This window comes from Balaenoptera acutorostrata, chromosome 4, assembly GCF_949987535.1.
Source record: "Balaenoptera acutorostrata chromosome 4, mBalAcu1.1, whole genome shotgun sequence".
In the NCBI taxonomy this organism is placed as follows: Eukaryota; Metazoa; Chordata; class Mammalia; order Artiodactyla; family Balaenopteridae; genus Balaenoptera; species Balaenoptera acutorostrata.
In genome coordinates this window covers 102,243,830-102,257,270 of record NC_080067.1, presented here as the reverse complement: position 1 = coordinate 102,257,270, position 13,441 = coordinate 102,243,830, and the positions used below count along the sequence as shown (strand labels likewise).

General features: G+C 43.2%; 1 protein-coding gene across 3 annotated transcripts in view; it reads left to right on the top strand.

The window, feature by feature from the left end:
* The first annotated feature begins 405 nt into the window (after positions 1 to 405).
* NXPE3 (neurexophilin and PC-esterase domain family member 3) overlaps positions 406 to 13,441 on the top strand; it is a 54,677-nt gene continuing 41,641 nt past the window's right edge. For 2 of the 3 annotated variants that reach the window (XM_007163994.2, XM_007163996.2), the window contains exons 1-3: positions 406 to 524; positions 3,802 to 3,993; positions 7,732 to 8,020. In XM_007163994.2, the coding sequence (XP_007164056.1) occupies positions 7,928 to 8,020 (93 nt within the window). In that variant the 5' untranslated portion in view covers positions 406 to 524; positions 3,802 to 3,993; positions 7,732 to 7,927. The remainder of the gene's footprint in view (positions 525 to 3,801; positions 3,994 to 7,731; positions 8,021 to 13,441) is intronic. The other variant, XM_057546117.1, reaches the window with a different exon arrangement.

Here is a 13,441-nt window from a genome sequence, read left to right as displayed (position 1 = left end):
ATTCTTAACCACTGCGCCACCAGGGAAGCCCCAGCTTGGCAAATCTTATTTCTCTGGTGCAGGGAACAAAACATTGCGCCACTTAGCGGAAAGACGGCCCAAGTAGGGGCATCTGGGGTTTGGTCACTTAGGCTGAGAAGACAAAAGCTTCGAAATGGATGCTCCCTGGGGAAATCCTGACGTCTGAAGGCGACAGGAGCCGGGGTCCTGATACGGGCCAGAGCTCAGACCATAGGGCAACAGCAGCAGGACACCCTCGCGCGTGAGCCTGGTGGTGCGGAGCTCGACAGGCGCCAACTCTGCGTGCTTGCTCCAGCGGACGCTTGCGCTCCAAGCCCGCGGCTGTCAGTTAGCGCCCTCGGTCCGCCCCTCCCAGAGCTCAACCAATCGCAGCCGGGGGTCGGGGGTGAGGCGACACAGCTGGTCCAGGAAGCCGGGGCCAGGCGGCCTGGTGCAGCTGCGACGGATCAGGGCGTCCGGGTCCCCGGCCGCCGGAGAGCGCACGTCGGGAGGCCAGAGCGGAGGTGAGTGCCAGCCTGCGGCTTGTGCTCCAGGGCCGGGCAGGGCCTCTGTCGCCCGAGCGAACCATTGCCTGGCTCCTCCCGGGCGCCTCTCGGCTGCTAAGCCCCTTCCTCCGCGCTTTGGCTCCCGAGCTCCCGGCCCGGTGCAGAGGAGCTGCAGCCCCGGGGGTCATGGCTGGGGCATCTGAACCTGGAACGGGAGGCTCCGGTCCAAGTCGGGGCAGAGTTAAAGCCCCCGGCTGCCGTAGCCTTGGTCCGGAGTAGCCTGAGCTGCAGCCGGTCCCTGGGCGGGGCGGGGCGCGAGCATCTCCATCCTCAGCTTTCTCGACTTGCTGCACCACCCGCAGGAGCAGCCGCAGCGCGGCGGAGCCCAGACTTCCGGGCCGCTAAAGACTCCTTCCCCTAACACCTTTTCTAAGCGAGTGCGGGGCACTTGGAGACGCCTCCCTCCTCTGCCCGCATCTCCAGTCTCATCGCTGCTCCGAGACCCAGCTGCCTCTTGGCTGGCGGTCCTCTCATGCGTTGGACTATTCTGGTTTTACTGAGCTGTCGTTTTGGGACATCACATTGAGGTCGCTTGGGTAAAGTGTGACTCTACAAGGTGTGATGTGGAGACTCTGCCTGGCCTGTCGCTCATCTCCACTTGATCAAAGACCACTAGTGTGGTGGTGAGAGGGATTCACAGGATTTATACAAAATTTGTAATTGTCTGTAAAATTTTCCTTGCTTTCATTATTTACTCTAAAGGAGGATTGTTGCCACATTTTCTGAAGAATAAAGGATCACGCTGCTTTGATGGATCTCTCCCCTTCTCACTGTGGTTAATTATCATTTGGAACATCAGTGTGCCCTTGAAGCTGGCGGCACTCCCAGACCCTGATAACTGTCTCAGTCTAACCAGTAGAACAGCACACTGTTCTTCCATAGTGTTTGGGCTCCGCTTTCCTTTGACTGTGTTTAATATCTTCTGTGTCTTTCATCCTCACAATCTCTCTGGGCCTGATACAGTGCAGTTATTTGTTACTGAGAAAGGAAACGAAGGGATAGATCCCTGAAGTAGGGTTGACTATCCCCATTGACCCAGAATCGGATTGATCTGGAGGGACAATGTAAGTTACAATTCAGGCATCATTTCTGAAAGGCCATCCCTGACCAATTTGTACAAATAAGACCCTCTGGCCACTCTATACCATTGGTTCTCCTCCCTGGCTGTGTATTATAATTATCTGCAGACCTTAAATAAAAAGCTGTTTCTCGGGCCCTACTCCTATGGATTCTGATCCAGTTGGTTGAGTGGAATGCAGGCATTGGTATCTTTATAAGCTTCTGGGATGATATTAATGGGCATGCAAGATTAAAGACCACCGCCTATCAACATGCCCTATTTTTTTCTTATAGCACTTATTGCTTTGTGACTTATTTAACTGATTTGTTTACTTCTCTACCCTACTGCCCCCGCCTCCACCTGCCCCCCCCTCCCCGGGTATTATGAAAGCATTGGGGTGCTGCTTTGAAAGAAGAGAAGGCCTAGGTGAGTCAGCATTTTGGGTATGTGAGATGGGGGTATGTGAAAGAGAAATGGAATGGAATCTGGGGAAACAAGTCCTGTAGACTTCTGTCCCTGTGTAGACTTCTGTCCCTGCTTCATTTTTATCCAAGGATTGATCTTATTTGGTTGCCCCATCATCATCATGGTCTTGGATGAGTCTCCAGTTCTTTCTCTAGACATTGCCCTGTTAAGTTTCTAGGTTTTACTCAGCACCCTATGAAATACAGCTGATCTATGGAAAGTTCGAGATACGAACATTTAAGTTTGGATATATTCCATGTAAACCTGTGCTTTTGTCTTTTATGTGTGGGGTCCTTGTATTCTGAATTAAAATTCCAGATACTTGCTCTGACAAGTACATCTATGTGGCTGGCGGGTCAGAGTATTTAGGATGGGGACTGTTCCAGAAACTGGGTGTGTGGTTGTTCAATAATGTATTGTTTTTGTGTAGTGGTTGTCTAAGAACGTTAGCCCCCCCCAGAGGGTGGGGTTGCTACCTAATTTTGAAAAAGTTTTTATTTATTTATTTATTTTTGCATGCGTTGGGTCTGTGTTGCTGCATGCGGGCTTTCTCTAGTTGCAGAGAGCGGGGGCAGCATGGGCTTTAGGCGTGTGGGCTTCAGTAGTTTAGCACCCGGGCTCTAGAGCGCAGGCTCAGTAGTTGTGGTGCACGGGCTTAATTGCTCCGCAGCAAGTGGGATCTTCCCGGACCAGGGCTCGAACACACCAGGGCTCGAACCCGTGTCCCCTGCATTGGCAGGCGGATTCTTAACCACTGCGCCACCAGGGAAGCCCTTAATTTTCTTTTTAGTACTGAACTCAAGTATTTCATTTGTTACTGACAATTGCAATTCCAAGTGATATAAGCAATCACTTTATAATTCTCTTGTGAGATGAGATGGGGGTAGGAGGTCAGGTACCTAATGGCAGTATAGGGTTGTTGCCACAGGCCATAAAGAATTTAGATTGGCTGGTAAATAGTCTTAATCAAAATTTAGCAAAACAGACCCAGCAGACCATGGATTTTACTTTTTACTTGTCATTTGAACATAAATATGAAGCATGAGTAAGTGGTGTACTAACATTCAGAAAGATTTGAAAACAAGACTGCTCAAGTTGAGATTCCTCATGGAGTGATCACAACTTTTAGATGTGTCCAGATACTTCTTGTTTTCTCTAGTGGTAGGATGGATCATTGAACTACATGATTATTCTAGTCTTTAAGAAAATAAGGACCTACTGTATAGCACAGGAAACTCTACTCAATACTCTGTAATGGCCTATATGGGAAAAGAATCTAAAAGGAGTGGATATATGTATATGTATAATTGATTCACTTTGCTGTACCCCTGAAATCAGCACAGCATTGTAAATCAACTATACTCCAATAAAAATTAAAATAAAAAAGAAAAATAACATGGAGCTTTTATCTGTGGTTTATATTTTTTCCAGTTATGTTACTATTTATAAGGTTTTGACCTTTAGCTCAGATCTGAGAATGATTTGCCCTGTGTAAGTTCATGAATATAAATAGCCACTTATTGTTGGGTTTGTTTTTTTTTTCATTACTAGGAAAGGAAATGTTCCTATCCTTATTCCACCCACTACTTTGTACTGAAATCTATGTACATCTCTTTGCTATAAAATTGTATTCTTGATTTCAAATATATTTTCCTTTGCTTCATTTTCAGTATCTTTAACCTGTATTTCATGTGCTTATCTCTGTTGCAGCAGGAAGAATGGTATAAAAATGAAAAACATCAACGTGTGCTTCGAATGTGTCAAGAAAAGAATAAGGGCTCTCACGATTGCTTGAGTTCAGATTTTACACTGGAAGGAAAGTTAGATTTAAACCCTAATTTCTTTGTTCTAATAAGTATCTCTTCTTGGGAACTGGAAATTTCCAAAAAAAAAAAAAAAAAGGTAAATTAAATTAAATTATATATTTTTATTTTTTGGTTGATCTAGGAAACTTTTTTTTAGAGTCATTCCTATCTACCACTATTGTTCTTACTCAATTCTAAGGCAATTTGAGATACCAAATGATATTTTCCTGCTCTCTTTGCAAATAGATTTCTTGCTATAATGCCTAGGTTTTACATTTGTAGGAAAAACAAAGAAATCTGTTACAGATTTGTTTTTTCACTTTGGAATCTTTCATTTTAAATTTGTTTTCTCATATCTGATTTAATGCCTTGTTTCTCCTTATAGCTCATCTTTAATTATTACTTTTAGAAACCAGCTTTTTTCTTTATATCTGTGATTTTTATTTCCTGGTGAAGATGAAGGAGAAAAACAAAAACCACCCAGAGGTGACAACTGTCAACATTTTAGTATGTGTCTTTTCAAAGAGAGGTCTGTCTAGTACACCTCAGGCTGTATCTACTTAGGTATGCAGATGGATCTCTCAATCTCAGTGTTCCACCTACTTGTAGCAGGAACTCAGACCTTTTCCTGGTGTGACCTTCCATAATGATTTTTATACGAAGTCCCTGGCTGTGAGGGGCTTCTTGCATGTTTGCATTGCTGCCTATAAGTCCTTTCGTTCCTTTAGCCCTGAAGTCTGCTGCCCTTGTGCCATCCTTCTGCGCCACTGACCATTGCTGTGCTGCTGCTGAGCAGCTCTGAACCACACTGACGTCCTCTGAGCTACTGGCCTTTCCACAGTACGCAGACCACGGCTACCATGGTGCAGCTGAGTTCCTGTGGAGTATTATCTTTGGTCTTCCCTCTCTGGCCATCAAGGAAACCTATGATTTTTTTTTTTTTTTAACATCTTTATTGGAGTATAATTGCTTTACAATGGTGTGTTAGTTTCTGCTTTATAACAAAGTGAATCAGTTATACATATACATATGTTCCCATATCTCTTCCCTCTTGCATCTCCCTCCCTCCCACCCTCTCTATCCCACCCCTCTAGGTGGTCACAAAGCACTGAGCTGATCTCCCTGTGTTATGCGGCTGCTTCCCACTAGCTATCTGTTTTACGTTTGGTAGTGTATATATGTCCATGCCACTCTCTCACTTCGTCCCAGCTTACCCTTCCCCCTCCCCGTGTCCTCAAGTCCATTCTCTAGTAGGTCTGTGTCTTTATTCCCGTCTTACCCCTAGGTTCTTCATGACCTTTTTTTTTCCCCTTAGATTCCATATATGTGTTAGCATACAGTATTTGTTTTTCTCTTTCTGACTTACTTCACTCTGTATGACAGACTCTAGGTCCATCCACCTCACTACAAATAACTCAATTTCGTTTCTTTTTATGGCTGAGTAATATTCCATTGTATATATGTGCCACATCTTCTTTATCCATTCATCTGTTGATGGCCACTTAGGTTGCTTCCATGTCCTGGCTATTGTAAATAGAGCTGCAATGAACATTGTGGTACATGACTCTTTTTGAATTATGGTTTTCTCAGGGTATAGGCCCAGTAGTGGGATTGCTGGGTTGTATGGTAGTTCAATTTTTAGTTTTTTAAGGAACCTCCCTACTGTTCTCCATAGTGGCTGTGTCAATTTACATTACCACCAACAGTGGAAGAGTGTTCCCTTTTCTCCATACCCTCTCCACCATTTATTGTTTGTAGATTTTTTGATGATGGCCATTCTGACTGGTGTGAGATGATATCTCATTGTAGTTTTGATTTGCATTTCTCTAATGATTCATGATGTTGAGCATTCTTTCATGTGGAAAACTATGATTCTTGTGGCCAGCTCCTGGAGAAGGGTTTCTGCAGAGGAGCAGAGGGGCCCTGGAGACAGAGTTATTTCCTTTATTTCACAGCCATTTCCTTCCTAGAATTTACAGGCACTTCAGGGTGGGTAGGTAGCTGGGTGTTGGAGAGGGGTGATGTTGGGGGGCTATGAAATGTTTAAGTGCAGTCTTTCACAGTACTTGGCATCCCTGTGGAGGTGGCCAGGAGTGGGGGATTTATTCCTCTGTAATTTAGGAGAGAAATACCTCTTGCCTAACATGAGTGTAAGCTTTGCCAGGGGAATTTCTGGCACTTAGTACAGTGTGCGGTACAGAGTAGGCCTCCATAATTATTTATCGTGTGAATTGTTGAATCAACATATATCATGTAAAGAGCTAAGTACTGGGAAGGAATCAAAAAGTATGATACATTGTTATCCTTAAGTTGCTTTGCTCTGATATATAGTTTCTGTTTTGTTTTTTTTTTAAAGTCTTAATTGGTATAGAGTAGTTGGGGAGACGAGAAATACATAGAAATACAGAGATCAGCTGAGAAGTGAAAAACGTAAGTGCTGTGGGAATTCTGAGGATGGAAAGCATATTGGAATAGCTTAGCCTTATCTCCTTTAGGAAGCTGGGGTGACGAAGTGTTGTTGTATGTCCTTGTGGTATGGGACTTGTGGTATGGGAACGGATTAGACCAGAAGAGTGGAGGAGTGAGGGAAGAGGGGGCTTGCCAGGTCCAACACAAAACTGTAGGAGTATTGGTGCAGCTGAGGGAGTCTGAGGTCCTCTGCACTGTGGTTATGCACCCTCTTCACCTTTACCTCTCTATCCTGCCTTCCATGGAAAGCCTCACTGGGAACTAAACACTAACATTTTCACTGCTTACCTATATCATAAAAGCAGCTGGGGGACTTCCCTGGTGGTGCAGTGGTTGAGAATCCGCCTGCCAATGCAGGGGACACGGGTTCGAGCCCTGGTCTGGGAAGATCCCACATGCCACGGAGCAACTAGGCCTGTAAGCCACAACTACTGAGCCTGCGCGTCTGGAGCCTGTGCTCCGCAACAGGAGAGGCCGCGACAGTGAGAGGCCCGCGCACCGCGATGAAGAGGGGCCCCCGCTTGCCGCAGCTAGAGAAAGCCCTCGCGCAGAAACGAAGACCCAACTCAGCCATAAATAAATAAATAAATAAATAAATAAATAAATAAATAAATAAATAAAAGCAAGCAGCTGGGGAGAGCATTTTAAAATAATTACATGGAAGAACAGTTAGGAGCCACATACTGTCAAGTCCTCTGCCTCTAGCAGGTGTGCTGAAGGGTTTGGGGGAGCTGTTACCTCCTGAAGCTTAGCTTTCCTCTCCTACATCTTCAGGGCAGGTGTCTTTGCTCCTGTGCCTTGTTACTCAGCTGAGGGAGCATCAGAACTATATGCGTGGTGAGGGAGCCAGAAACCCAAAGGGTGTGTCCTGTCTCCTGCCATACAGAGGGATGGCATCCCTGTTTTCCAGAGGTTATCAGAATGGTTTGCACCTAATCCCAGATCTTCTCATAAAATCACAGGTTTTCTTCTTACTGCTCTTTAAATATAATTACTCTAGTAATGTAATAAAACTTCAACTGTAAGGGAAGGGAAGTGGTTTTATTTACTTAGACCTCTTTAGAAAATTAACACTTGAATTTTGTAATTTCTAAGGGTTTGAAGATACTCTTCTTTGCTCTCTTAAAAGTTAAAACCTAAATAGGTAGTAGGACAAATATCTCTGTACTTACACAGAAGCCTGGAGCTGGGTTTAATTAAATTGTCCAGATATGGAATAGATGTTACTGTGCTCTGTTTCTTTGCTTTCTCTTATGACTTTGGGTCTTCAGTAAGGTTAAGGAAGAGGAAATATGGTGTCTTTCCTTTTACTCCACTCTAAGCTGTTGTAATTGGTAATCTGTTTTCTCATCTCCCCTCTTTGAAGGAGTCCTTTGGAGAAAAATGTGCTTCTTAAATCAACCCCAGCTGCTCTTTTATACAAAGAACTCGTAAGGAAACTAGCAGGAAAGAAGCAAGTCAAACTGAAAGCTCACCTGCAGCTCAGAAAAACAAAGACATGGAGTTTTAAGGAGTGAAGGGAGCATGGTGTCGGCCATGGGTGATCAAGACACAGCCAGACAATGTGGATCAGTTTCTTCAAACTACGTTTTTTCTGCTGTCTGCTTGCAGTATTGATGGTGGTAGTGCTGGTCATCAATGTCACTCAGGTAGAGGTGAGTACTCAGCATGCTGCTTCATAACTAAGGGAACCAAGTCGAGGGATTTGGGGCTAACTAGCCTGGAAAGCGTTGATCATCAGGAAACTTATCTCAGTCACAGTTTCTGTTTTCATTCATTCAATAAGTGTTTGAGTGCCTTCAGTGGTTATAATACTGTGCTAGTCACCAAAGGTGCAGTGGTTTCTTCACTATGGAGCTCGTATTCTAAATGTGCATGGGAGAAAATAAGAGTAATAAGTAATCATAGAGTGTAATAATAAATGATAATTAGAAATTGTGAGGAGTACCGTAGAGATAAGAAAGTGGGTTCTGTAGAGTAGCTTTAGAGTGATGAAAGAAAGTCTTTTCAAGAAGGGGACCTTTTAGCTGACTCCTGGCAGAAAGCTGAAGGAGTATTTCAGGGGAGGGAGATGATGATGTCTGTTTTTTTTTTTTTTAAATATTTATTTATTTATTTTTGGCTGCTTTGGGTCTTTGTTGCTGCATGCAGGCTTTCTCTAGTTACGGCGAGCAGGGGCTACTCTTTGTTGCGGTACGTGGGCTTCTCATTGCGATGGCTTCTCTTGTTGCGGAGCACGGGCTCTAGGTGTGCGGGCTTCAGTAGTTGTGGTGCATGGGCTCAGTAGTTGTGGCTCGCAGGCTCTAGAGAGCAGGCTTAATAGTTGTGGCACACGGGCTTAGTTACCCTGCGGCATGCGGGATCTTCCCAGACCAGGGCTCGAACCTGTGTCCCCTGCACTGGCAGGCGAATTCTTAACCACTACGCCACCAGGGAAGTCCAATGAGTCTGTTTTAAGGACTGGGTGTGGTGCTCAGGACAGGGACCATGTCTTATTGAACCCTCACAAGTGCCTGGCGCTGACAAGGTACTTAGTAGTAGTCCTCTCTCCCCCTCTCTTCCATTCCCTTCATGAACTCACAGATCACCAAAATTTGTGGAGTATGTTTTATCTAAACTGATGCTGTCCTTTTAATTTTGTTGGCTTGTGGTACTTCTCAGGTTATAGGTCCAACTTAATTATGGTATTTCTTTGCTTTTTGGATTTTGCTGTAGACTGAATGTTTGTGTCTCTCGAACATCCCGGCCCTGTGGGAGCTCAGGTTACTGTTTTCTCTCATGCTGTCGTGTGGTTCTTTCCCCAGCCTCCAGGAGTTTCCTTACACACTTGTGCTCTTCAGTACTCTGTTGAATACTTAATTAGGACTCTCTGTAGATCTCCTGAGTTCTATGTGCAGCTGTCTCCTACTGTTACTGTCCTGTGGATTCTAATCAGCTTGGTCTTTTAAGACTCTCAGCTCATCTCCTCAATTTAGGGGGTGCTCCAGGCTCCACCTGGGTTCCCCTCTTGCTGCTGCAGCCTGGAGATGCTCTCAAGGCTGTAAGCAAAGGGCAATCAGTCATAGGGATCATTTCCTTTATTTCCCATCTTTCAGGCATCATGTCTTTCGTTGTCTGATGTGCAGTGTCTGGAAAACCACTATTTCAGGTGGAGGAGTAAATCTCACTGTTGCTGTATCTTGGCTGCAAGTGGAAGTCTGAGGGACTTGCATTTGAGGGGAAAGAGTTCATAGAGGAGCTGGAGAGAAGAATTAATGGACCAAGGAGAGGAGGAGAGGATGGGACCTATAGTACAGATGGAGCAATAACTATGTAGCATGAGGGACATGGTACATTGTGAGTGTTCTTGTTATCATTTTATTATTAATTATGTGAGAGGAGCCGTGCTCCTTCCTCTGACCTAACAGGGAAAAATGTCATAATGGTTGGCAATGTAGATACATTTGCTGCTGGAAGGTAAGACATTGAGGGAGTTCTTGCCTAGAGAGGAGGTGGAAGGTGGAAGGAGGGTGGAGCCCAGGAGGTTGGTACGTAGGGGCTTGAAAGAATGGGGGTGGAAGATGGAGCTGACCCTGCAGGATGATAGAGGGGCAATAACTTTCAAGATCATATGTATGCATGGCGCTTACTTGCATTGGTTTTGTGAGTGTGTGTTTTGTTTTACCACGTTCAACAGCCTGGGTGTAAGAATAGAGAGGATAGTTGTGTAGGTCTAGGATGGCCGAGGAGGTAGGAGAAAGAGAGACTTGAGAGGTTAGGCTATAGTCCCACATCGTTAATGTCATTATAATCAGGAAGGAATGTTAGGAATTATTGTTAGGAATTCCCCTAATAGTCCTGCTGTAGTTCTTGGAAACTTCTGGAGAATGTCCGCTAACAGCGCTAGCTATCTGCACGAACACAAACCGAACAATAATGGAGAAGGGAGGTGGCAGTAATATAAATGATGTAGGACAATTTTAGTATTGAAAATATAAATAGATCTTTTAGTGGAGTGTGGTGAGACACTTTCCCTCGTCTAAAGAGGTTATCTTGTCCAGGCTGAGAGTATTGTTATGACTTTTAAACTGTTCAGTTTATTACTATGATGATAATTGTTAAAGAAGCTTGGGGTGGGGAGTGGGGAGTGGGAAAGGCTCTGAACCTTGGTCGTCTCCCATCCCTTAATCCCTGGTCTGTCCTAGGCTTCTGAGCCTGATTGTACTCTCCTTGCAATTAGAGTATCTGAGTATTTTCTATAAGGCACAGATTCAATTTTAATTAAAAATATCACATAAGAAAATTAACCATCACAGGTGGTAAGGGGAGAAAAAGCATTTTCAAATATGCCAAATTCAGAGTTGGTTAAGATAAACAAACAAAACAAACAGCACTAAATGCAGCAAATATTCTTTCCATTGGTAACAGGTCTCCTTCATGTTTTTGTTTCCTCATCTCATGCTCAAGTTAGTCTCCTTTATACTGTATATGCAGAGTTTTTTGAAATTTAAGAAAGGAATATTTCCTTTGTCACGACTATTACATTTTTACTTAGTTTTCCAACATAAAATGTGGTTAGATACTTTAAATTCTTCAGCTTCTGAAACATTAATAAAGATTTATTGAATGAAAGTTGAATAAATTCGAAATAATTCATGGGGGTTTAAAAAATACAAATCCTAGGACATCCTGTTTGCTCCATCTCAGATGTGTCACACCAAAATCCCCACATTTCCTAAGATTTGGCCAAATTCAGTTAAACAAATAGAGGAACAAATAAGATCCACAAACTAGCAAAACCTCTCTAGTTAGGTGATTGTGAGTAGAACAACTACTATAGTGAATTCACAGATTTCTGAATTTCTAGAAGTCTCTGAATGTAAAGGACTTATTATCATGTTGGTATATATGGTAGGCTGAATAAAGCCCCCAAAGATGTCAGTGTTTGAATTCTCAGATCCTGTGAATATGTTATCTGATAAAAGGGACTTTGCAGACAAGTTTAAGTTAAGAATCTTGAGATAAGGATATTATTCAGGATTATTTGGGTGGGCCCAATATAATCACATGGGTCTTTATAAGAGAGTGGCAAGAAGGTGGAGGTGATATGATGATGGAAGTGGAGATTAGAATGATGCAGGTAGAAACCATGGGAGAAAAAATATCACATATGAGAAGGAGATATATATCAATATCTAGCAAAAGTTTGTAGGGAGAATTCTCTGTTAGTTCTCTGATAACCTCTCATTGAGGATGGCCTGTATTTATTTGTTTTTTCCTTATTCATTGATATTTTAAATATATATGTTTTCTGATTATGAAAACAATACCAGTGTATTAGGGCCTCTGGCTGCAAATAAAGCTGATTCAGTCTGGCTTTAATATTAAGGAATAATATTCATTTAGAATAGAAGTCAGGAGGTATAGTTGGACATAATTCATTTTGCTATTTTTTCTTTTTTTTTTAAAAGTTACTCTCTTTTTATTTATTTATTTATTTATTTATTGGCTGCCTTGGGTCTTTGTTGCTGCGCGCAGGCTTTCTCTAGTTGTGGCGAGCAGGAGCTGCTCTTCATCGTGGTGTGCGGGCTTCTCTTGTTGTGGAGCACGGGCTCTAGAGCGCAGGCTCAGTAGTTGTGGCACACAGGCTTAGTTGGTCCGTGGCATATGGGATCTTCCCGGACCAGGGCTCGAACCTGTGTCCCCTGCATTGGCAGGCGGATTCTTAACCACTGCGCCACCAGGGAAGTCCCATTTTGCTATGTTGAGCGTAGTTCAGGCTCCATTTCTCTGTAAGTCTCTCAGCTGTGCCGTCTGTGCATTAGCTTTGTCTATGGCGTCCTCTTTCATGGTTGGACTTTAGGTCGCTGCCACAGCAACAGGTGGTTGCTTTCTTGTACCTGTCCAGCTTGAGATACAATTTTTTCCCTCAAAATAGTCTCAAGAGTTACTTGCATTTTTTTCATTGGCAAGTAAAATTCAGAGAGCTGTTCCCAGAGTACTGGTGGTGTCTGGATTCGGGTGCATGAATCCATCAGAAACATGCAGCAGCTTTTCATAGAACAGAATTGGGTCACAGGCCCATTCCTGAATCAGTCTCTTGGGATTATTCTTTGATCAGTCAGGCCCGCCCCTGAGCTGACAGGTCAGTAAACAGCAGTGTTGTGTTTCAGTAGACAGGAGCGAAACAGGCCTGTGGGACAGGCAGGCGTAGTGTTCACTCCAGTCCACACCTTACAGTGGCTCCAGGAGTGACCATTAGTGTTTCCTCTTGGCTCTGAATCTAAAAAGATGGCCGACCTTGAAGCTGCCCTTGTTACTGGCCTAGAATAGGGTTATCATTTGGGAAAATTAAGTAAATTGACATTTTTGCATTCTTTTTCATTTTTAAGTAAAATTCAGGTGACTTAGCACCAATCATCTGGTGATTCTTGGATTGGGCTGTATGGGTCAGTTTGCTGGCCTTGAGTTGGTAGCTGGTGGCTACCCAAGGAACAAGAGTGACCATGGGAGAGGAAGAGAGGAAAAAGAAAGGAGAAGGAGGCATGCTGTGAGCACACAGTGCATGGTTTGGTCCTTAGTGGTTTGTCATAGCCTCACAACAACTAAAAAGGAGAGGGAGGCTGGAATATTTCCTAAAAGGTAATCAGTAGGTAAGGGAAATTTTTCTGTTTTTAAAAAATTGAGATATAATTTACATATAACGTTGTGTAAGTTTAAGGTGTATGATGTGTTGATTTGATACATTTATGTATTGTAATATGATTACCACTATAGTGTTAGCTAGCACTTCTATCATGTCACATAATTATCATTTCTTTTTATGGTGAGAACAATTAAGATCTTGTTTCTTAGCAACTTTGAAGTTTGTTACATAAACTTATTATATTTATATTAATACAATAATACAGTATTGTTGACTACAGTCACTATGCTATGCGTTTGATCTCTAGGACTTATTTATCTACTAGTTGCAAGTTTGTACCCTTAAACAATATCTCCCTAATTCCCCAATCCCCTAGCCCCTGGTAATCATTTTATTCTCTGTTTTCACGAGTTGAGCTTTTTTTTTTTAAACACTATTCCTTTTTTTTTTT